At 34.5% G+C, this 25,803-nt stretch overlaps 1 protein-coding gene across 1 annotated transcript; it reads left to right on the top strand.

Moving 5' to 3' along the window:
• The first annotated feature begins 1,405 nt into the window (after positions 1–1,405).
• Positions 1,406–9,138, top strand: LOC133701861 (DEAD-box ATP-dependent RNA helicase 20). The gene is made up of 10 exons (XM_062126002.1): positions 1,406–1,611; positions 1,722–1,990; positions 3,467–3,646; positions 3,760–3,921; positions 4,119–4,273; positions 5,090–5,182; positions 6,488–6,573; positions 6,678–6,904; positions 7,948–8,181; positions 8,752–9,138. Exons 1-10 carry the CDS (start codon positions 1,556–1,558, stop codon positions 8,808–8,810), a joined length of 1,521 nt encoding a protein of 506 aa, XP_061981986.1. The 5' UTR covers positions 1,406–1,555; the 3' UTR covers positions 8,811–9,138.
• Positions 9,139–25,803: the final 16,665 nt, after the last annotated feature.

Raw genomic sequence — 25,803 nt, 5'->3', positions numbered from 1 at the left:
TATACAATAATAAAAATAGACATTCACTATAAAGCCATCAAATAAAATTTAAGAAAAATAACAATTATGAAGGACAGTGCAAAAAGAGTACTTGTTGGTATTATAAAAAGAATGCTATAGTTTTATTAAAAAACAAAATAAAAAACAAATGATATTTAATAAATTAATGTTCTAAATATATTTTTAATTAATTAATTTTAATAAATTTTAAATAAAATAAAAGAAAAATATTAAGAAACCATAAAGGCGAAAATAAGCCAATGCTTATGCCTAGGTGGGCTATATGACCATCTTTTTTTTAAAAAAAATGGACAACACATAACTTACGTACACCTATTTTTTTTTAAAAACAAACAATGCATCATTTGCTGGTTATATTCTGAACATCTCAAGTGGTTGAGAAGTCTGGTCCCAACTTTTTAGACAAAAAACTCGTTTTCAACTATTTTTTCACTTGAAAACATAAAAGAAGCATCTCATAAACTCTAGGATATACCAATTTCTAACCACGAAACAACCTTTAACTAGTAAAAAAAATGAAAATCATTCTGAATAAAAGATTCCAGAGTCTTGATTTATTTTTTTCTAGCAAGAAAAGAAGTTAAAAACACCTAAATAAAACTTATCTTGTCAAATGAAACTCATTGACAATAATATTATTATTTTTAGTTGTTGAAATATGGACAATTGACAACTCTCTTCCCTTATTTTCTAGCAACTCCCTATCCCCTCACACAATACAAGGATTAATCTGCAAAACAAATAAAGTGAACTCCTTCTCTCCTTATAAAATAAAGAGACTAATATGCAAAATAAATGAAGTGTTTAATTGAAACTTAAAACTTCAATAAACAAGGATAAAAATGAAAAATAAAAGAATTTAGGGAACAAAAAATTTAAAATTGATGCCTTATGAATAATAATAAAAGATAATTTTTTTTATCTAATTGTCTTATTGGATCCACACAGTTTCAATCCGTTCTAAGCAATAAACTGAAGTCTATTTAGGCAAATAAAGCATTAATTTAATATCTAGATGATTTTTTTGATATCACGAAAACTTCACAGTAAACTGATTAAAATAAATTATTAAATTTAATTTTTAATTATTGTAATATAAAAAAAAGAAATTTTAAAAAATTTCAGGATTGAAGTAAAAATGCTTCCAGTAAAAAAAAAAGAAAATACTTTTCAATACAAGGGGATACAATGTTTTCCCATCTGTTTATAGATTTCTTTGTAATTATAATTTGTAATTGTAATATAGTTGTATTTGTAATTAAAGAACACGAAAACTCAGCATGATGGATAAATATTCATTGGATCAGGGTATAATTGTCATCTCAATTTGTCACAGTAAAAAACACGTATGGTGAGCTAGAGTACACCGTCAACCAAACAAACGGAAACGCACGCACGCACGCCAGATTATAAAAACCACAGAGAAGGAAATAAAAAACTCCTCCCTCACCCAGTTGCTTCCATTTTTTTTAAACCCTAAAATTCAAAACCAAAAACAAAAATCATCCCTGATAATCTCACCGGGAGTAGCACCATGAGCCGATACGACAGCCGTTCCGGCGACCCAACTTCTTACCGTGACCGGAGAAGGTAATCATTTCAATGTGTTTATAATTATACAGCAGTCAACAACTGAATTAGGATAGCTTGTTTTGCTCTTTCATTGTTACTTCATTTCTGTGAATTTTGTGTTTCTTTAGTGGTTCAGGTTTCGGCGGTGCTTCCAGTTATGGTGGTGGCTCCACTCGGCCATCATCCGAGAAGAGGGAGCATGGTCGTGGTGACTCGCCGGCGAAGTCGGATTTAGATGGGCTGACTCCATTTGAGAAGAATTTCCATGTGGAATCCCCATCAGTGGCAGCAATGTCAGAAAGGGATGTGGAGGAGTATAGGCAACGCAGGGAGATTACTGTAGAGGGCCGTGATGTTCCCAAGCCTGTTAAGAGTTTTCATGATGTCGGCTTTCCAGGTACTGTGTATCGATTTTTGATTTTTTTTAAAAATCCCTTTGATTTCGAGTTTTCTTGTTGCCTATGCTTATGTGTATTGTTTTAGAGGTTCGAGGTGGTCGATAGATTGCTGATGAGAGGTTCCTTGCCACATGGTATTGGAATTGCTGTGTTGCAGAAGGTGCTCTTGATTTAACTGAAACCTAGGATAGTCATTCTCCTGGGAGGGTTGGTTACGAGTTTTAAATTTGTCAATCAGCCTATCTGGAGCATTGCGATAACAGACTTATTTTTACAGCTTGTTTAACTTAGTTTGAATCATTTGTGTGGGTGGAGAGGCCAGTTGTTCTAATTTTTATAACTGGTTGGTGGATAGGATAGGAAAATGTGGATTCTGTATATGATTCATTCTTTAGAAAACTTTAATTTGTTACTCTTAACAGGTACTGTTGGATTTGAAATGAACTTTAAGTTTTACCTTTTAAATCATTGTTAGGATTTATAATCCAATTGTTTCTCATGCATAGGGATAGAATAGGGGATACTATGATCAATTGATTCCCTAGGGATTGAGGCACCGTTTGTTTTTGCAGTGCAAAATCGCTTTTGAAAAAAAATGAAATTTTTTTGCTTCAAATTACTTTTTTGGTGTTTTTAGATTGTTTTGATGTGCTGATGTCAAAAATGAATTTTAATAAATGGAAAAAATATTTTTTTGATGCATTTCCAAATGAAAAACATTTTAAAAAGCAACCACTATCACGATGCCAAATGGGCTCTGAGGGCTGTATTTCTCGAGGTGGAAGTTTGACATGTTCTTCAAGATTTAACCTGCTATCTCTTATAGAGACGGGGCTAGCATTTTTTGCAGCCTCAATGGCTATTTAGAGTAGGACTAAGATGCAACTTAATATAATACTTCCTAGCTACTTAATTTGGTGCTGAAAACTATTCATTAGTTTGGTAAAATCACTCATTGTTGTTTCAAGAGATGTGAGATTATATTCTGCTCACACTACATGAGAGGGGAAGGGTTACTCACTAGAGTGTAACCCAACTATTAGACTACTTTCTCCCCACATCCCCTTCCTTCTCCTATAAAAAAAGAGAAAAGGATGAAAAAGGGAATTAGGAAATAAAACTAGTGATAGGAGATTTCAGAATAGAAAATGGTTGGGTAAGCAACCTACAACACTTAATCAACTGGGATAGGCTATTTTTTATGTCAATTGAGTTCACTGAAATGGATAACATTTCAGAATGGATAAGTCTTTAAATTGGATAACAACGTTTATTTGAGAAAACTAATAATCAGAGATTGCAGAATAGAACATGACTGGGTAAGCAACCTACAGCACTTAATCAACTAGGATAGGCAATTTTTTTACATCAATTAAGTTCACTGAAATGAATAACATTTATATGGAGAGTCTTTAAATTGGATAACAACGTTTATTTGGTAGTAAACTTATTAGAATCTATTTAGTTTTCTCCAGATTATGTTCTGCAAGAAATTTCAAAAGCTGGGTTTACTGAACCTACACCTATACAAGCTCAAGGATGGCCAATGGCTTTGAAGGGCCGTGATCTCATTGGTATTGCTGAAACAGGATCCGGGAAGACACTTGCTTACCTATTGCCTGCAATTATCCATGTTAATGCCCAACCATTTTTAGGTAAAGGTGTAGTTTGCTAGTTTTTGAAGCTTCTCATATCATATCACATGCCTCCATATGTTTTTGATTGTGTTGTTGGCTTAAATTTGGGCTTGTTCTCCCTTATTTTCCAGCTCCTGGAGATGGACCTATCGTATTAGTTTTAGCTCCAACACGTGAACTTGCTGTTCAGATACAACAAGAAGCAGCTAAATTTGGTGCATCATCAAGGATTAAAAATACATGCATATATGGTGGGGTTCCAAAGGGACCTCAAGTGCGTGACCTCCAGAAAGGTATGTGGTGGTTAACATTGGATGACATTGCTTCTGCACTATTTTTTGAAACATGAACTTATTCATGGCCTTTGAGCGTAAGCACTAAAACAGCTTTACTATTTATTAGAAGTTTAGAACTTCATTTAATGGTGTATCTGGATTACACAGGTTGTTGTTTGAGTTTTTCTAAAGTTATGACTTTGTTTTTGACTCAGGTGTTGAAATTGTCATTGCTACGCCGGGAAGGTTGATTGATATGATGGAGTCACATCATACAAATTTGCGAAGGGTTACTTATCTGGTTCTGGATGAAGCAGATCGGATGTTAGACATGGGGTTTGAGCCTCAGATACGAAAAATTGTTTCTCAGGTTCTTGTTTTTAACCTTATCGTTTTCTCTTTGTAAGAAAATAAACAAACTTTGTAAAGTGGGGCGAAGATAAATAACTCTTCATTTAAGTTATGCACAACTAACATGGATATTGTTGTTAAGCCCATTGCCTTTTGCCTCTTCTTTTCCTGGAATGTTTAGTAATGCTGTTGCTATTAAGTTTGAACTCTTTCAAAGTTGGATATGGTTAGCAGATGTCTTATAAAGCCTCCATGGAAGAAGTGAACTATGGATTGATTGTTGGTTCCTACCTGTTTAGAATTTTAATGGCAGCCTAGCTGTATAACTAGTCAAATGGCTGGAAGTTGTTTGATTCCTTGGTATACTGTTTTTTGTTTTGTTTTTTTGATATGGTAAGTTCACCATGTGCAACTGAAGGAGAAACTTGGTTCTACTATGATTAGCTCAAAAACATGCAAGATATATAATTTAGAATGCTGATTTTATAGGAAGTTGAATTTGGAGGTTATCTTTTCTCGTTTTTTATGCCAATCATGTGAAAAAAGACATGAATAGGTGAGAATATGCTTGGAATTCAATCAGTTTTAACTTTACTCTCCATCTGATACATGCTGTTGTTGGCTGGCACAGGTTTAATTATAAAGTGCAGCCTACCAAACAGTCAAAAGTTAATAAAGTGTGTAGCACTAAGATTGATTGGAATTCTCTGTAGTCTCTCCCTTCTCTTTTCATGCACATGTGCACACTTGTTTGTGCTCGCAGGTGCACACCTTTTCTAGTTAGTTCTACTCTTGAGATTTTTTTTTTACAATTGCCCTTTTGATCTGTATGCAGATTCGACCAGATCGTCAAACTTTGTACTGGAGTGCAACTTGGCCTAAAGAGGTTGAACAACTGGCACGGCAGTCTCTTTACAATCCATACAAAGTAAGATAGTTCTTCTATGCAGGCATAATATTGTCCGCAATTGATTTTGTGAAATTAAATGGACCCTCTTGTGCCTTTGTAAAATTGAGAAGATTAGTCAAATGTTTAAATACATGACACAAACTCCATCAACATTCTATGAAATGTGATAGAATAATGTGATCCACTTCCATCACAGAACTAATAGAAATTGATAATGTCGTGCTGCATAATCATATCTTGTACCAAAAACATTCATCCTAAGAACAGAAGTTTTTCAAGGATAAAATATCTTGTACTGAATTCCCTCCTTGTGGCACTCCAATCAAATGATTCAATCTTCTACAACTCTCTCACTCCCTTACTTGAGAACACCCAGATGGAATGTATTTGTGTTGGGGATGATTGGATGAATGGAATAACCAAACTGTTCCATGTTGCCCCACATTCCCAGCCCAAAGGAGCTGCCACTACCACCAATCCAATAAGTTCCAAGTCATCAATCCCAATAGAGCTACCTCAGAACCTACAGACATTTGTAACCTTGTGGTGAAGGAACCTGCCAATGTCTTATTATCCTAGGATCATGTACAAATTCCAGACATATTGATCACTAGTTATTCAAATGAGCTGGTGCTTATCAAGAGCTAGAACAGCATACCCATTTCATATGCTGATCTTGATAAGTACTGCTGTATGACCATCCAACAAGTAAGGATGGTTGCCACTATCTTCTACATGTAATCTCAAATAAGAACTTCATTAATTTGCATACTTGCCTTGTATAGCTTGAATTGAAATGCAACTTTGGAAGCTTATATGGTGTTTTTTGTTTCTTCAATTCTCATTTGTTTCTTCAATGAGTTAGATTGATAAAGATAAAAATGATTTGAGTTCATGAAGTTGATTCAGGTTAAAAATTAGTGCTACTCATGTTATAACAAAGTTAATCAAATCCTAGTTAATTTAGTCTTGATTAGTTTTACTCATTTTGGGTTATTTCCAATATAGTTAGATTATCTTACTTGTGTTACATCTCATAGATTGATATGGGTTCTTATTTCATTTAAACCAACTTGAGAAGGTAAGATTCTCAGCAATGTTCATCTGGCCACCAAAAAGTTGCAATAAACAGCATTCCATTGCTCAATGTTTCTAACTTCAATTTTTTTTAATGGTTTCTAGTCTTCTTATGAACTGTCCAGTAACATTGTGATCATTCAATCAATAGTATTGCCTAAGGCCTTTGCCTCATCTGGATTCTCATTTTGTTATTGTTGTTGCATGATTTTTTAGTTGGTTCTCCACTTGGATATTATTGTGCAGGTGATAATAGGATCTCCAGATTTAAAAGCTAATCATGCAATACGTCAACATGTGGACATTGTTTCAGAGAATCAGAAATATAACAAGTATGATGTATTCTGTGTTTGTCTTATTGCTTCTTGTTTTTGTTAGCATCTGTCTGCTGTTGTACATGAAATGGATATTTCACATATCTTTCTTCACATTCCAGATTGGTGAAGTTGCTGGAAGATATCATGGATGGTAGTCGGATTCTGATTTTTATGGATACCAAGAAAGGTTGTGACCAGATCACTCGACAACTTCGCATGGATGGTTGGCCTGCTCTCTCAATTCATGGAGATAAAAGTCAAGCAGAAAGAGACTGGGTCCTGTCTGAGTTCAAAGCTGGCAAGAGTCCTATAATGACTGCAACAGATGTTGCTGCTCGTGGATTAGGTACACTGTATATACATCTTGCTGATGCTACAAAGCTTTGGTTTTTGACTGCTCTATGCCCCTAATTTTGGTTGTTACATGGTTGTCTGTGATTTTTGCCTTTATTTCTGAATGTCACTTTATCCCCTTTATAAAGAACCACAACTCAATAAGGCCAGCTCACTAAGGCAGCCGATTCTCTGTCATTTATAAACTCATCTCCTTCTCTTTTGTACAAAGAATAATCATCTTTCTGTAGTTGCTGTCATTATTTAAGCCTGCCTTTATCTATGGTTGATAGCTTTATCATTCTCCTCTAGCAACACACTTTCTGATCCTTTTTGTTTTACCTTTTCTGTCCATCTCAATTTTATATATTCTTATCCAGACAAAGTTACTCTTTTCAATTTCCGACACTTTTTGAATAAACCGTTTGTAGCTTTGTTATTGCTTTTCCATCATGTATGATCTTGTTGCTATCTTTCTTGCCTGAAATTTAGTTACAGCATTCAAGTCTTGTTCGTGGATATGTTCTCTACAGATTTTGGATCATGCAGTCTGATGGAGTTTGTACCTTTAGCATTCTCAAGCACATCTTTTTGTATATATTCTTTGTGAACTCTAAAATTCAGCTCTCGCTATGGTCTGTTGTGGTTCAATGTAATGGAGATCTTCACATTAAATCACTGCTCTGTACATTTTGTTTTTCAAGGATATCCTTTCCTCATTAGCTTCATTAATTGTTTTGTTTTTGTTTTTGTTTTTTTTTTGTCATTTTGATGATGGCTATTGTAATTTGTCTGACAAGCTTTCAGCTCTTAATCTTTCCTTTTCTTTTGTTGGAGGTTGTGGGGAAGGGTGTTGTTCATCTGGCCCCATAATTTGATTGAATTTATATCTTCTCTTTCGGAGTTCCGTGGGGCACTGAACTCTCTTTGGGTTTGCTAGGCAGCTGTACATGGGTTCTTAGGTTTTTGACCTCTGCAAAACTTTTAAGGGGAGGATCATCTCTTGACTTAGCCACCTCAGTTTCTGGATTCCTTATTGTTTTGTTTTGGTTGCAGATGTGAAGGATGTAAAATATGTGATCAATTATGACTTCCCTGGGTCCCTAGAGGATTATGTTCACCGCATTGGCCGGACAGGAAGGGCAGGAGCAAAAGGAACAGCTTACACTTTCTTCACAGCTGGGAATGCCAGATTTGCTAAAGAACTTGTCACCATACTCGAGGAAGCTGGACAGAAGGTCAGTCCAGAATTGACAGCAATGGCTCGTGGTGCACCTCCTCTACTATCTGGTTAGTTGTCTGGAACCTTTTCTTTTCACACAGTTTTTTTTGGGGGAGGGTTACAATCTTAATAATGGCGCAATGACTCTAGGGATACCTTTTGGGGATATTTCCTCTTCTTTTTAGGTGGGGGCCCAGGTGGCAAGAGTATCTGGATTGTTTTGGGAAACCACATTCTGTGGACATTGAATGCTATGATTTGTTTAGATAGAAATTTAAGGTCTGGATCCATTATCATAAAGTGGCCACTTGAAAACATGAGTCATGGCCACCATTGGAGTTTTTGCGCTCATATCACTGGCAAAAGTCTCAAGAGGTCATTGAAATGTGTAAAGAGGCATAGGTTTAGTGTGCCAAACTGCCACTGGTTTAAGGATTTGATTTCTTACTTCATTTCCTATGATAGATGTTGATTTTTGTGATGGAGCTCCTCCATTCACTAGGATGAACTTACTGTAGAGTGATGAGCTGATAAAATACTGATCGCATTATGTGGTTTGCTGCATGTGCATGTTACAACTATTAGTGTGTGTCGCATTCTTATTTACTAAAGCTCTACTTTGCTTCTCATCTCACCAGGCCATGGGGGTTTCCGAGATCGTGGGAGGGGTTATAGTGGTGGCCGATCTTGGAACTAATGAATGAAGGTGGGCGTTGAGCTTGGTGACCAATAGTGTTATCAAAAGAGGAGACTTGTATGGCTAGAGAAATAGAGGCAAGGATTCTTTTTTCGGATTTGGATTGCTTCTTTTTACTTGAATGGTCTAGCTGCCTATATATACGAGGGCAGTTAGCTATGTAAGATAACTGTTAAATTATGCCCAAAGGATCTTGCATCTGTGCTATAGTGTTGAAAATTCAGTAGCTCGCTCATTAACAATTGAGTTGCCAGTTATGACACCACTGTATCAATATTATTCTCTTTTTTCCTCTTTTTTTCGGAATAAATTTGTAAGTTTAATCCAACTCCGAAACATCCAAGAGTTACGAATGTGTAATACATTAAGAAGGCTAAAGCAAATAAGCTTCAAATGGACGGTCAAACCAGTTGTCTGCATTTTTGCAGAGACAGGTCCTGATGAAGGTGATGGCAGAGGCAGGCAGGCCTCCCTCTACTTTTTGAATGTTGGATCGATATCTACCTTATCTGAACCGCTGCTCTCTTTTGAAAGGTTCTTCCGAAACGTTTCTTCAATTTCTCCAACTTGCTGTGTGACAGCAGCATCTGGATGATTCGACAACTTGGTGCTGAGACCCAAATTGGGGTTTTCCTTTCGAAGGTAAACAAGGGAATCAAATTCAAGACAAATGAACTCAGCCAAGGAAGCCTATAATTTGACAATTTTTTGTTTTGTTTTTAAATGAGGTTATTTTCAAGTTAATTTGGGATATGATTTTTTTTATTAATAAAAATTTATGGTGCTCAGGGAATAATTAGGAACCATTCTGTTAGTTATTTTTTATGTCTAATTTTAAAAAATAGAATAATTAGAAGAGAGAAATTTTAAATAAAAATATTCTTATCACTTTTAGTGTGTAATTAGTGTGTAATGAGTTTTAATTTTTCTTTTTTTTTTATGTTTTTTTTCTTCATAGTGCATTTTAAAATGAGTCATGTGTCTCATCTTCTCTTTTTTTTTTGGGATATGATTTTTTTATTAATAAAAATTTATGGTGCTCAGGGAATAATTAGGGATCATTCTGTTAGAAGAGAGAAATTTTAAATAAAAATATTCTTATCACTTTTAGTGTGTAATGAGTTTTAATTTTTCTTTTTTTTTATGTTTTTTTTCTTCAGAGTGCATTTTAAAATGAGTTATGTGTCTCATCTTCTCTTTTTTTTTTTTGTCTATTTTTTTTTCAAGATGAGTCTTGAGAATAATTAATAGGATGTTACTAGTTATTTTTTGAACATTATAAAATTCTTCACTTGTTGTCTGCATCCATTGGATAGAGTTTTATTTTCTTTGGAATGGTTAATTTTCCCATCCATGGTTGGAATTTTGATATTTTATAGTCTAAACTAAGATTTCAAGTATTAATTAATTTGACAAAAATCATCATTATTACAAGCAATCATAAAATAAAAAAAAATAAAGAAAAGGCATGGGTGACCTTTTGGCATAAGAATAAAAAGAATAAGGTACCCCAATAAAAAAATTAAGTAAATTGTATTGTTTTCAATTTTTAAGAAGAAAGGAGGAGGAGGTCCAAAGCTCTTCACCATTAAACCCTGTTTTTATTTTTTATTTGTATTTTATTGAATCATTTAGGTTTTTGACTTTTTGTTTATTTTGTTTGTTGCTGAAAAAATAATAGCCCTCATCACCTACAACTGCTTTATTGTTACATGCACAAATTAAACTAAAGGAAAAGGTTAGGTTTCAAGTAATTGTGGCCATTATCAAAGCACACCGTTTTACTTTCAATTTGCACCGTTCTATTAATCAATTGTATGCACACGAATTGCATCTCTCATGCTAGAATAAAGGGGTTAGTTAAAGAGAATAGTCTAGAAGAAATGCTATATATATAGCATGATGTAACAGAATTGAGATATATAAAAACATAATGAATGCACGATGAGAGACCATTTTCATTCCCCACTCCCCCTTATTGTTTCTTTTCCTTTTTTCATTTTGTGATTATCATCTGTCCAAACTACTAGATTCAATCCAGATGGGTTCTTTGAAAATACCTCTTGTACCAATTGGTATCAGAGCCTTCGAACCTTGGACACATGCCATGGCTCCAGACACTAGAGCACTTGATCTAAGGCGCTTAGAAGACTCCCTTGTGTCTGCCAACAAGGAGCAAGCAACGAAGTATGAACAAGTAATAAAGTTATTAGAAGGGTATGGTCAGAAATTGAATAGCCATAAGGCTAAGTTTGGTGAGATCAAAGACTTGATAAGTGGGTTAACTTTCCAGTAAAGTACCTTCATATAGAAGCTGAGAGCAGCCAGGGTGCTTCAATGGTGCTACTAAGGGTTGCTGGGCAAAGGAAGAAGGTCAACAACTTCATTAGGTATACAAACCCAAACGTGACTTTTTTAGTTTTAATGGGGACGATATCCATAAATGGTTATTCAGATGTAACAAGTATTTTGAAATTATAGAAATGAATGACTTTGAAAAACTCAAGCAAACATCCTATTACACGGATGTGAGAGCCTTATATTGACATTAGAATTTTATTAAGAACCACCTTGAGGTCCTATACGATGAATATATTGATGCACTATTCTTCTGATTTAGGGGCTAAAAGGATCCTCTATAAGAATGGAAAGATCTTAAGCAAATGACACTTATAAACAAGAACTCGACATTCTCTGAAATAGGGCAGAGATGACTGAGAGACATGCTCTAGTATTTTTTATTGGGGGATTAGAAGTTGAGATTAAGAACATGGTCAAAAGGTTTAAACTAAAAACCTTATACCAAGCTTACAACTTAGCTAGACTACAAGAAAATAACATCAACCACAAACACCTCCATCAATCCTTATCAAAGAACACTCACCAGTTTACAAGTATTGTCAACCAACAAAACCCCCCCTTTCCTAAAATATCACTAAAACCACCATTTTCACAATAACAACACTTCAAAACTAGTTTCCTTCCACCCGAAAATTCCAACCACTGATAACTACCCTGTTAAAACCCTTTACAAACCCATACAAGCCAAGAAACAAGGAATTGAATGAGAGGAGGGTGAAGGGACTATGTTTTTGGTGTGATGAAAAATTTATACTAGGACATTGATGCAAAAACAAGAGGTTGTATTCATTGTATATTCTGGAAGATAAGGATGATGCAAAAGAAGAAGTCCAAGAAGCCAATGAGATTAATTTTGATATTTTCAACCCCAAATATCCATCAATGCCTTGAAGGGTACTTCAGGTTTTCAGACACTAAAAGTGATTGGAAAAGTTGACAAGTCTCCACTATTTATCATGGTTGACTCAGACAACATACATAATTTTATCAACACTTAAATGGCCAATAAATTGAATCATACCCTCACTGCTATTAGACCCTTGGCAGTAGAAGCAACAAATGGTGGTAAGATGACTTGAGGTCATGCGTGTAAAGGATTTATGTGGAGAATGCAAAGAGTTAAGTTCTCAATCGATGTGTTTGTGGTGGAACTTAACAACTGTGACATGGTGTTAGGAGTATAATGGTTGGATACATTAGGTAATATTCAATCCAATTACAATGAATTATGGATGTCTTTTGTATGACAAGGGTAATAAGTATTATTGCAGAGAGAAAGTCCAGTTAAGCTACAAATTATTAGATTTGAGCAATTCAATAGTTTGATTGACAATTGCAGAGAGAAAGTCCAGTTAAGCTACAAATTATTAGAATTGAGCAATTCAATAGTTTGATTGACAATCTAACTCAACTAGTGGAGGTTAATTTGTGCAACCTAAGATTAATGGAAGGGGGTGATCACATCGTAAACTTTATGACCACTAATTCAGCTATAGAAGATCCGTTGACTTCTTAACAAGATATTTTTAAGGAACTTATTGGGCTACCACCCTTTAGGACACATGACCATGTTATTCCCCTCAAAGATGGATCACAACCAATCAACTTGAGGCCTTATAGAAACTCTAGTTTACAAAAAGATGTAGTAGAGAAAATAGTGACAAAGATGTTAGATTTTGGCATTGTACAACACAATACCAATCCATTTGCCTCATCAGTGGTCTTGGTAAAAAAAAAGAAGATGAAATTTAGAGGTTATATGTGGATTACAGGGTTCTTAATAAGATCACGATAAAGAACAAGTTCTCTATTCTTATAGTAGAAGAGCTGCTGAAAGAACTAGTAGGAGTTACTGTGTTTTCAAAGGTTGATTTAAAGGCAAGATCAATTACCACACAGCTACTAAGTCTACCCCTTATAAGATATTCTATGGTTTCCCCCCTTCTCTACATATTCCCTACTCTACATATTCCCTACTCTCTGAAGGATTCAACTGTGAAGGCTGTAGATCAATTGCTTATACAGAGGGAAGAAATGCTTGCTAAAATGAGAGGCAACTTGATACAAGCTCAACAAAGAATGGTACAACTAGCCAATTGACAATGCAGTGAAAGACAATTCAATCCAGGGGACTTAATTGATCTTAAACTACAACCCTATTTTCAGAAATTAGTGGTACAAAGAACTTCTAAAAAACTACCTTCAAAATTCTATGGGCCAAACTTGATTTTAAAGAAGGTTGGCTCTATTGCTTCTAAGCTACTGTTGCCTACATCTACTTCCATCCACCTAGTCTTCCACGTGTCCTAGTTAAAGAAACACATTGGGAACATGGTAATGTAGTTGATATTGCCAAATATTCCTCTAGCTTCTAAGGTAGTTCCATAGGCAATCTTGGACAAAAAGATGGAGAAGAAGGGTAACCAGACAACCAATAAATTCTAGTAAACTGGAAAAGTCTTTCCTCGTCAGAAGCAACCTGAGAGTATATTGATGAAATTCAATATAGGTTTTCAAATTTCTCCTTTAAGGATAAGGTCAAGTTCAAATGGATACCTGTTACATGCACAAATTGAACTAAATAAGAAGGCCATGTTTCAAGTAATTGTAGCCATTATCAAAGCACACCGTTTTACTTTCAATCCACAACGTTCCATTAATCAATTATATGCGCATGAGTTGCGTGTCTCTCATGCTAGAATAAAGGGGTTAGTTAAGGAGAATTGTATTTAGCAATTGAATTCAATTAAACATTATAATTGAATTCAATTACAATAGAGAATTGATTCCAAACAACATGTTACTTGTGTGCTTTGTGTATCCTAGCTTTTGAACTAGAAATACCCTCATTATAATTTGTGTTGATAATCAAAATGACATGAAACAATATAACTTCTTAGATGTTTGAGTATTTGACTTTGAGTTGTTGCGTTTCTTTTATTAGGTGGGTCCTAAAACATCAATATGTCAATCAGTGTTGTCAAGAGTTGTTGAGGCACTCAGGCAGGATGAGGCAAGGTCTCAACACTTTTATTAGCCTCAGGTGATGAATTTTGATGACGCATTGCCTAAGCGAACCCTACTTGAAGTTTTTCCTTTATGTTGGAATTTTTTTTAACTGATTTATATTATGACTTATTTGTTCATTTTTTAATTTACCCAAAAAAACCCTAGAGGTATTTTTGTTAAAATCTAAGATTAGGATAAAAAAAATTCAATAAGTGGAAGATAAACCGACATTTAGAAGAGAAATACTAGCCATGCTTTTTGTTGAGAAACACTAGCCACACCTTTTGTTTCCAACATGGGTGTTGAAGAACAACACATCTCTACAAGTAATACTTTATTTTTTTTCTTTAGTACTTTATATTTTATTATTGTCATCTTTTTGTTTTTTTTTCTCAATTAATTTCTTTCTTCTTCACTCTTTTGCTCTCTCTCATCCCATGTTATTTGTTATCTCTCTTAACATGTCAATTTTAATGGTGTTATGTTATAATTTTTATTTTTTTTGTTTTTAAACCTATCTAGCTACTTACCACTTTAAATAATCTCTCTTCAACACTTGTTTTTGTTGAAATTATAGAGGTGTGACATGATCTTGGGAGTAGACTAGTTAAGAAGATATTTTCATGTCCTATTTGATTTTTTCAAGATGAAGATTTCATTTAAGAAAGAAAAGAGGACAATTGAATTAAAAGGAATGGTGGAAGAGGCCAAATTATAGATGATGACTACGACAAAGGTCCATAAGAATTTGAAGGAAGCACTGTTTCATTTTGTGGTTGGCAGTTCAGAGGAAGCTTCGAACTCAAGATAGGTTGCCTTTTCTTCCTAGCGATCCCCTTTGTGTGTTCTACCAGTATGAGTAGGAGTTGCATGACCATTTGTTTTTTGCATGTGAATGGACATCCTGCTTATGGGGAAAGATTAAATCCTGGCTGCAGATTGGAAGGAGTATGGCGACTTTGTATAGTGCTATGCATGGTCTGAGGTTTAGGAAAAGTAATCTTGAAGCTCGGATGCGAAGAGTTTCCTTGGGCATCGATGTCTACCTTATATGGGAAGAAAGGAACAAGCGGATATTTGAAGGAAAATGCTTAGGGGTTGATAGAGTCTTCATGAGATTTCAAATCTTATTCTACACAATATTCTAATTCAATGCCGCGGACCACTCCCGACTGAATGTTAGCTGAGTTTATTTTGCTTTTGCTGTTGGGGTTGTAGGCCTCCTATTAATGGCCCTTGTGTGTTTTAGTAGTCGTTAGTGGTTCTCTTAACTACAAATTGCGTCAGCTGTTGGCTTTTCTTTTGGTTGGTATTCTTTTTGGTTGGTTATCTTTGGCACCTGCTGGATCCTAGGTTCCTTAGCTAATCGATGTGATACTTCTGGTTTTCTTTTTAGGTAGCTGTCTCCTTGTATTTTTGATGAATGAGAGCATGTTCCCTTTTGCTTTTGATTTGTACATGTATATATATGACTTGCCAACTTTCTGGCCTGTTTCATTTTGATCTATTATATTCTTATATTTGATCGAAAAAAGAATTTGAATGAAGCCATATGTGGTTTTACCGGTCAATTATTCTCTTTATCAATCTTAGAAGAAACCAATAAGAATACATAATTTAAAGCATTATTGGAGGAATTTCAGTGTGTATTTGTTGAACTAAAGACTTTACCATCAATAAGGAAGCTAGGTCATAAAATTCCTCTTATGCCAGGAAATAAGCTAGTAAACATCAGGCCTATGAAGTTCTTTCATTCATAAAGAGAACATATAAAGTTTAGTGAAGAAGATGTTGTTAAATAAAGTTATCCAGCATAGTTACAACCCCTTTTCATCTTCAATTCTCTTGGATAATGTCATAACAAAAATTTTGCTCCGCTGTTTTTTCTAAATATTTTCAATATACAAAAAATAAAAAATATGTTCTTGATATATTTGTGTTATTTTCAACATTTTTGGTGTCTTCTAAAAAAATTTAAAAGTCAAATATTTTTCCAACACGTTCAACTTTTAACATGCTATTTTTTAAATCATTGATTTTTTCCTATTAGGTTAACATTGATGTTGCTTTTTTCAAAAAAAGAAAAAAATAAAAAAAAGAAATAGTTGGATAAAGGGTCCAAAATGCGAAGGAAGAAAATGAGGGACTAAAATGCTTTTGGAACCAAGCAATGGGGAGGCAAAAAAAAAAAAAACTTAAAAAAAAAAGAAACCAGATTCTCTCCACTCACAAAAAACCCTACACCTATTTTGTTACTCCATAACTGCTAGTCACCACACAAGAAAAAGCACACCCACAACCTCCATCTCCACGACTAAAAATAATGGCCAAACCTAGTCTCTTTCATGCCTATTGTCACCATCACTGATAGCCTCCCTTCAAAACCTACGACATAATCTCACTATCCAGCCACTCATAGAATAAAAAAAAAGACCCACATTATACTTTTGGCTAACACTTAATACCTCATTGCCCAACTCCATTTCCCTTCATTAAGAGCAACCCCTCTAAAACTGGACCTTTTATTGGCCAAAACATCACAGGTACTAGCCATCCCATCTTTCACCTTCACAAAAAATAATCATAGCATTTCATCTTCTTCTATTAACCAGCCTTACCCCATTTTTTTTTTTATCTTCCTTAATAATGACCTCTCCTATTCTTCTCATTGTCAACCATCGCTGTCACTAGAGACAACAAACTCGTAACGCTAGCAACCACCCTCTCCACACCACAAGCCCACACACGACTGAAAACTAGCTTCACTTCTTCTCATTCATCCATGCTGACAACAATATTAGAGCTTTAACCAACAGCTCCTCACAATAACCCAACAACTAACCCTCTTCACCACTGAACTAGCCAAGACACCTATACAAGGCCAGCCTACCATTCTACTATTATGAGCCATCATCGGGTATGCCTCCCACCGTTTCCAATCAAACCATCGACCACCACCCATGACAACCCAACATAGCCACCAACTTTTTTCTTCTCCATGACAACTGTTTGTAAAAGCAAAAAAGAAAGTGAAACTAAAAAAAATAAGATTTGTAAAACAAACAAAATAAAATGAATTGTCTTGAGTGATTTGGTGCTTTTACAGGTAGTGATGACACTCACCCCACTGTCGAAATAAAAGGAAGAAGAAAACGATTCAGATCCACCTATTTTTTTTTACTTTACTAGTGACGACGAGTGGGATCATGCCCTGCTAGTGACGACGATGCTTTTAGAAACTTCTCATCACTATCTTTGAGTTTTCAGCAACTTCTCCAGATTATTTTGTGAATTTTAAGAGGCTTATTTTGCAAATTTGAGATGTTTGATGTAAGTTTTATTAATTTTTATTTTTTTTAAATTTTTATTGTTTGTAAACATATAATTGTGGGTGTGTGAGTAAAACAATATAGTAAAAAAAAGAATGTGTGTGTTTTGTATTTTCTTTTCATTACCTTTTTTTTTATTTTGCATTAAATATATGGTAAACAAAGGGAAAAAGATAAAAGGTTGTAATTAACCAAATGTTTTAATTTCATACGAACAAATCCTAAAAGGTTTTTCATGCATATCGACTAAAAAGAAAAAATCATATTTTTTTTATATCATATTTTAAAAATACAAAATGGATATTGTAACTAGTTTATGATTATCTATTAGGGTTTGATCAAAATATTAAAAATCTCACAACAATTAATTAATTTAATTAAAATTTGAAGTGTTGGAATTTAGTTGTAGACTTAATATTTGGGGGTATAAAATTACATTGTAAAGTATACCCTCAAGTATTAAAGATACCAAATAGAAAATAAATACAATGCTAGAATGTGGGCTCCTTGAACAGTTAGGATTTAACCTGATAAGGTAGAAACTTCCTCATGAAGAGCGATATGCCTTGAACTATTAGATATACCAATAAATAGAAACATGCCTTAGATTAACAATCAATCAACGATGTAATTACTATAAGTAAGGTGCACTAGGGGTGATGCATCTTTTCCTTGCACAACTAGTCTCCTTACCTAAACATTCACAACATTAGGTTTTCTAGTGACCATAATACTAGATAGAAACTCCCTCAAAATATAACTTCATGATTAAACTCAAAACCCTTTCAATTTTAGGAGGCGGCTCTGTCATTCGACACCGTGCACGTCACGACAGGATGATGACTCCACAAGGGTTTTTTTTTGGCTGAATTAAGCTTTGTTTGTTTGATTTTTTTTCTGCTTATTTCTGAGCCCAATAAAGCTCTCAACGATGAAAAACCTAGCAAGGTTTGACAAAGAAAGAGTCCAATAAGACTTCGGCAAACAAGAACCCAACACAATTTTGAGTCTATGAAGGCTTGATTTAATTTTCAAAGCTCGACAAGATTGTAGCAAAGAGGAAATCCAACAAAGTTTCTAAGTCCAGCAAAGCCATATTTGATTAAAACCCATCAAGGTTTTGACAAAGAAAAGTCTAGCAAGACTATAACAAAAAAGACGCAGCAAGGTTCTGAGCCTAACAAGGCTCGCAATGAATAACAAGAAGTCTAGCATGAAAAAAATCAAAACACGATCCATTTTAGAAAAGGAATCTTCAATTTTTACCTTGCCATCAAGAAATCAGTCTTGCAATAAGGAAATCTAACTTTGCCATCAAGAAGTTTTAGACTCAACCATGCAATTAAGACATCTCTGACCAAATCCTTTAACTAGGTAGGTCATTTTTCACTTAGGCAGGTCACTCATTACAATGTGATTATTTTGATTTTTTTTTTTGTATTTTTCACTTGGACAGGTCACCTGTTATAATGAGATCATTTTGAAGAATCTTTGCATTTTTCATCTGGGCAAGTCGCCCATTATAATGGACCATTTAAAAAAATCTTAGCATTTTTCACCTAGGCAGGTCAAATTACAATGAGACTATTTTAACAGATCTTTCTATTTTTCACTTGAGCAGGTGACGATTTTGAACAATCTTTGTATTTTTTACCTAGGCAAGTCACCCATTACAATGAGACAATTTAAAAGATCTTCGTATTTTTCACCTCCGCAGGTCAACCATTATAATGAGACCATTAAAAAAAAAATCTTTAATTTTTTCACATGAGAAGGTCACCTATTACAATGAGATCATTTGGAAAAATATTTGTATTCTTCACCTAGGTAGATTGCTCATAATAATTTGACCATATAAAAAATCTTTGAATTTTACCAATAGGTAGGACGTCTGGTACAAATATACCATTTCAAAAAATCTTTTAATTTTTCACAAATATCATCGTTTTCTTTTCAAATTCTATCTATTTTCTTTTGAGTGTGTTTTTTAGCCCTCACATATCGGATAATGCGCTTTCTAGGCCTATTTATTTTCTCATGAGTGCATTTTTAGCCATTATATATCGGATAATTCACTTTCTAGCCCTATATTTTTTAGTGCACTTTCTAGCCCTCATCCATCAGATAATGTGTTTCTAGCCCTATCTCTTCCCTCCGAGTGTACTTTCTAGCTCTCGCATACCAGAAAGTGTGCATTTGAGTCTTATCTCTCTTTTTTTTAGCGCACATTTGAGCTCTCATCTCTCAAATAGTATGCATTTGAGACTTATATTTTCCTTTTTGAGTGTATCTTTGAGCCATCATCTCTTAGATAGTGTGCCTTTGAGCCATATCTCTTTTCTTGTTGAGTGCACTTTTGAGCTCTCATCTCTTAGATAGTGCGCTTTCTAGCCTTATCATTTTCTTTCTGAATGTGCTTTCCAACCCTTACATACAAGATAGTGTGCCAACAAGCCCTATATATTTCCTTTCTGAGTGTGCTTTCTAGCCCTTGTATACCAGATAATGCACTTTTGAGCCATGTCTTTATTTTTTTAGGGCACCTTGAAGCCCTTATCTTCTAGATAGTGCGTCTTTGACCCCTTTCTTTCCCCTTTTAATGTACCTTTGAGCCCTCATCTCCTAAATAGTATGTATTTGATCCCTATCTCTTTTCCTGTTGAGTGCGCATTTGAGTCTTCATCTCCTAGATAATACGTCTTTGAGCCCTATCGCTTTTCTTCCGAGTGTGCTTTCTAGCCATATCTCTTTTCTTTTGAGTATGCCTTTGAGCCTTCATTTCCTAGATAGCACGCCTTTGAGCTCTATCTCTTTTCTTTTTGAGTACACTTTTAAGCCCTCATCTTCCACATAACGCTCCTTTGAGCCTTATTTATTTTTCTTTTGAGTGTCTTTGAGCTCTCAACTCCCAGATAGTGCGCCTTTAAGCTACATCTCCTTTTCTTTTGAGTGTGCCTTTGAACCATATCTCTTTTCTTTTAAGTATGCCTTTGAGCCCTCATCTTCTAGATAATTTGCCTTTAAGCCCTCATCTCCTAGATAGTGCTCCTTTAAGCCCTATCCCTTTTCTTTTGAGTGCAACTTTGAGCTGTTGTCTCGTAGATAATGCGCTTTCTAGCTCACATATTGGATGGTATGCTTTCTAGCCCTATCCATTTTCTTCTAAGGGCGCTTTCTAGCCCTTACAAGAAGATAGAGTGCCAACATGCCCTATTTATTTCCTTTCGAGTGTGTTTTTGAGCCTCAACTTCTAAAACTTTAGTTAAGGATCCATCAATCTTCGAGGTATTTGTGAATATCTCAAAATTTTAAAAGGATTGACCATTTCTTGATCTGGTAAATCCATAACCTTTTATATTTTGTTCTTTACAAGCTTATTATCTAAAGTCTTTTATGAGATTTTCTGTCATAAGCCTTATAAAAAAGGGGTAATTGTCATAACCTAATTTTTAACCCCTTGTTTTTTCTAAATATTTTCAAAATACCAAAAATAATTAAAAAAATATTTTCTTGATGTATTTACATCCTCTTCAACATTTTTAGTGTCTTCTCAAAAGAATTCAAATTTTAAATTTCTTTTCAACGTGTTCAACTTTTAATGCACCATTTTTAAAATCATTGATTTTTTTCTCATCGAGTCGACGTTGATGTTGCCTTTTTTTTTTTTTAAATCAAAACATAAAAAAATAAGGAATATAAAAAGAAAAAAATATTTGGATAAAGGGATCAAAATGCAAAGAAAGAAAATAAGAGACCAAATTGTTTTTGGAACTAAGCAACAGGGAGGCCAAAAAAAAACTTAAAGAAAATAAAAAAAACCTAGATTCTCCCCCTTACTCACAAAAAACCCTAAACCTATTTTGTTACTCAGCTGCCAACCACTACAGAAGAAAAAGCACACTTACAACCTTCATCTCTTCTGCTAAAAATAATTGTCAAACCCAACCTTTTTGATGCCCATTGTCACCATTGCTGGTAGCCTCCTTCCAAAACCCATGACAATGTCTCACTATTTAACCACTCCTTATAGAACAAAAAAAACCCACATCAGACCTTTGGTCAGCACCTAATATCTCATTGCCCAATGCCATTTCACTTCTTCTTCTTCTTCTTCTTCACTAGGAGCAACATTTCTAAAACAAAACCCTCTCTTGGCAAAAACATCACAGGTACTAGCCATTCTATCTTTCACCCATACAAAAAAAAATCATGGCATTTCATTTTCTTCTCTTAGCTAGCCTCACCTTTTTTTATTGTCTTCCTCAACAACGATCTCTCCCATTCTTCTCGGTATCAACCATTGCTACCACTAGCGGTAACAAACTCGTAACGCTAACAACCATCCTCTCTACACAACCAACCCATACACCAATTATACCTCGATACATTACCAAATATTAAGGTATGATTGGTTCATTCTTATATTTAATTGCAAGTAGACCTACTATTATGTCTAGTGTTTGTCTATGTACACATTTTCAATATTGTCCTAAAGAATCTCATATTAGTAGTGCTATAAAATGTATTTTTTGATATTTGCATGGTACAATTGACTTAGGATTGTGGTATCTAAAATGAAGCGAAGTTGAGTTTGATTAACTATTCGAATGCTGATTTTGCCTGATGTAAGGTTGATAAAAAAAAGTACTAGTGAAATATGTTATTTTTTAGGATCATCATTAGTATCTTGTGCAAGTAAGAAACATAACTCAATTGCCTTATCTACAACTAAAGTGAAATATATAATAGCTAGTAGTTGTTGTGGTTAGATATTATAAATGAAACAAACCATAAAAGACTTTGGTCTTGCAACTGATCATATACCTATTAAGTGATAACACTAGTGCAATAAATTCATTTAAGAATTCTATACAACACTTGCGTACAAAACATATTGAAGTGATAAATCACTTCCTAAGGGATCACATGATGAAGGGTGATATTGTACTTGAGTTTCTAAGAACAAAACATCAATTAATAGATATTTTTACAAAGCCTTAGGTAAGGATCACTTTTGCAAAATAAAGAGGAATTTAGGCTTTATTCATGCAAATAACATTTGAGGTTTTATCTTTGTGTGTATACATTATTGAAAATAAGTTGGATATATTTAAGTGATAAAATGTATACCTTCTTTGTATGAAACATCTGTTCAACAACAAAATTCATGATAGTGCAGATTCGGGACAAACTGATTGACCTGTTTGTCTTACCAATTCAACCGATCGACATATTGATTAAAGTAGAGAAACAAAGCATAAGCTACTTTGTTAACAACAACATTTTCAATCCGTAGTGATGAAGGGGTCGGTTCATACTCTTTCACTAGGTTGAAAATAGGCTCCTTTTGCCTTGGTTTTTTCGATCACTGGATTGAATGATAGACTAGAGTTTTGAGTGGGGTTTAGTTTTTGAGTCTATAAGTTGGACAACAAGGTATATTTAAACTCATAAAACATATCTAAAAGAGATAATAAAAAAATCAAAATTCTGTATGAATTGGTCGACTGGTTTATATGATTGGATCAACTAGCCAACCGGTTGAGACAACATAGACAGTGACACTATTGCCCAAAATCTCAGATTTTGACCCCTCATTTTCTTTGGGTTTTGGACATAATGTATGCATGGAAAATACTCTTTTTGAGTGCATAAGAAGGATCAAAAGAGAAAATTAAAAAATCTCATGGTTGGGGTTAAATTGTTCGACTGACTTAACTAACTCAAGACAACTGGTTGACCAGGTTCCCGACAGTATAAATATTGTTGTCCCTTTCTAGCAGGTCACAAAATCCCCAAATCAATTTTGAAAACCTTAACTTGAAACCCTTTTTAAAAATATCTCAAATTTCAACAAAACCCAACCTTTTCAACTTAATTTCTTCAAGTTTCAAAGGGTATGACACCTAAAAAGCATTCCCGGGATGTTGAATCAAGGAGAAAACAAGTCAATGACCCTCATTGTCTTCCAAGTGACAATGTGCCAATTTGATATTGTTTAAGGGCCTATTTCATTTTCGATTTATATTAATTGATTACTAGTTTAGACTTATTAGCTTGCAACTCAAAGGAGGTCTATTAAAGTTAGTCAAAGAAGACTATATTATACTTTTTTAGATGAAAATTTCAGTAGTAAGTTGGAAAATAAACAAGAGTTTTCCTTTTGTTTTTTTGGTGGCAAAACAATCTTTCTCTGCAAGGACAAAGATCGTACATTGACTTATCGAAGACTAACTAGCTTTGTGGCGTTATTCACATACTTAGGGTTCTTAGATACAAGGTTATCTTTGGGTTCAAGTCTTTTTCCAATACATTTGGTTCTTAGATACAGGATTACCTTTGGTTTAAAGTTTTATCAAACCTGATTTTTAGCTTTCCGGGTTGTTATCTACTTCGCTGGGGGTTGCTTGACCAAGTAATCAAGAAGTTCACATCAAGCAATAGTTAGGAAAATAACATAATTTAAAGAGTCGCATATGATATCTGCAATTCACGAGTCGTAAGTGTCATCTACAAATTAAACAACACCAAGAAAGGTTACTAACAGTGACTAAAGTGGGCCACATAAGAACTCCAAAGACAAGTGAGCCCGTCGCCTTTTGAAAACTTGTGTGACCCACTTTGTTCATCGTTTGTGACATTCTTTGATGACAAAGAAAGGAAAAAAAATGACTCTAGAGGCACATTGAAGTTCCGATGATGATGCTACCGGTATTATATAAAAGATCTCGACAAGATAAATCCAGAAACACCAAATAAGGTCATGAACATTAAACGAAGTGAGCCACACGAGCTGTTCAATGGTGTTAGAGCTCACATTCTTTTATACCATTTGTATGGCTCACTCCGGTCATTCTTAGTGACCTTCTTTAGTGTCATTGGATTCTTCTCGTCGATATCTTTCTAACAATACTAATGATGTCATCATAGGAGTTTCGGTGTGTTTTTGAAATCTTTTTCTTTCTTTTATTTTTTCTCACAACTCACAAATCCTAGAAGTCAATTGTAAACTTTCTAAAATGTGCTATTTTCTTAAATATTTTTTACACTGTGTTATTTTATCAATTGTTTTTTTTCCTATGCTAAAAAAACGGAAAAGAAAAAATAACGGGTATCAGCCACTTGGTTGCGGTGGTTCATGTAAAGATGCTGAAGGACAGTACTGTCCTAAATTCATTCTCCTTTGACTCCATTTTAGTTGGACCATGACTGGTTGACGGCCTTTTTATCGGCAATGAATTTCAAATTTCAGCGTGCTGAATATGCATTAACAGTTCTAATTCTTCACCTTGTAGATGAGTTTTCTACAGATTTTATCATCATCATATATTGCAGTGCTTTGTGATTATTGTTGTTTCGTTTCGACATGATGGTGGTGTTCGTGGGGATCACGTAATCTGATCTGATGCAAGCTTCTCATTGACCGCAAGCTAGCTTTTCTGCGCTTGCTTGTTTCTGTGCATGCAATCATATGATCAATTTATATACCCCATATAGCTTTATAAGGTCAGGTATGCACTTACTTACGAAGGGATGAATCATTATTTTGGAGAACACTTGAATTAATATAATAATTCCTGCTTTAGCTCCTGTTCTGGCAGCCCACTTCCCCATAATTTGAGAGAAATTCTTTGTTTTTCCCTGTTCTTTTATCAACATGTAGGTGGGTTATGGGCTTCGGGTCTTAAAATTCTTTCACGTTCCTTCTGTTTGTGGAAGAGGGAAGCTAACCCTGGAATGAGGGAGCTCACTCCTTGCTGGTACTTTTGTCACAATAGTATCTGCTAGCTAATATCATTTTCAGTGTAAGGTGGCCATGGATTTCATTTCATTATGATGAATCCAAAATAAAAAAATAAAAAATGGAGCATGCTCTCCAATTCATCAGAGATTCACATGGTGACATGAGTCAAATGAAAGCATGCACAAGTTCCGAAGAGGATGTGGACACATCCCATATAATAATTAAGACGGAGTTCCCCAAGCCTTTGCAAAGTTTTAGAATTCAAACCAACTGTGCCAAATTATTTCATTATCTTTCCCCTCCATACCATCTCCTGAAATACTAAAACAACAAAAAAAACTTTGCATAGCTAATTGGTCAGTTTTAAATTTATTTTTTAAAGATTTTCAGTTCAAATTTTATAAATTTCAGGACTACTAGAAATTTACATGGTCATTAACTTCAGAATTCATGAGATTAGTCAAGGTGCATACAAGCTACCCCAAACACCCACGTTAATTAAAAAAAAAACCTCCTCCTCTCCGAGTCTTTCAAAAGAGTTTAGAAATCC

Source organism: Populus nigra, chromosome 8, assembly GCF_951802175.1.
Source record: "Populus nigra chromosome 8, ddPopNigr1.1, whole genome shotgun sequence".
NCBI lineage: Eukaryota > Viridiplantae > Streptophyta > Magnoliopsida > Malpighiales > Salicaceae > Populus > Populus nigra.
The sequence above is the reverse complement of the archived record's forward strand: the minus strand, read 5'-3'. Positions and strand labels throughout refer to the sequence as shown.

Coding starts and splice junctions, on each gene's coding strand:
- LOC133701861 (XM_062126002.1), top strand. CDS start 1,556: ATGAGCCGATACGACAGCCGTTCCGGCGACCCAACTTCTTACCGTGAC. Junction 4,274..5,089: donor TACGAAAAATTGTTTCTCAG/GTTCTTGTTTTT, acceptor ATCTGTATGCAG/ATTCGACCAGATCGTCAAAC. Junction 6,574..6,677: donor GAGAATCAGAAATATAACAA/GTATGATGTATT, acceptor TTCACATTCCAG/ATTGGTGAAGTTGCTGGAAG.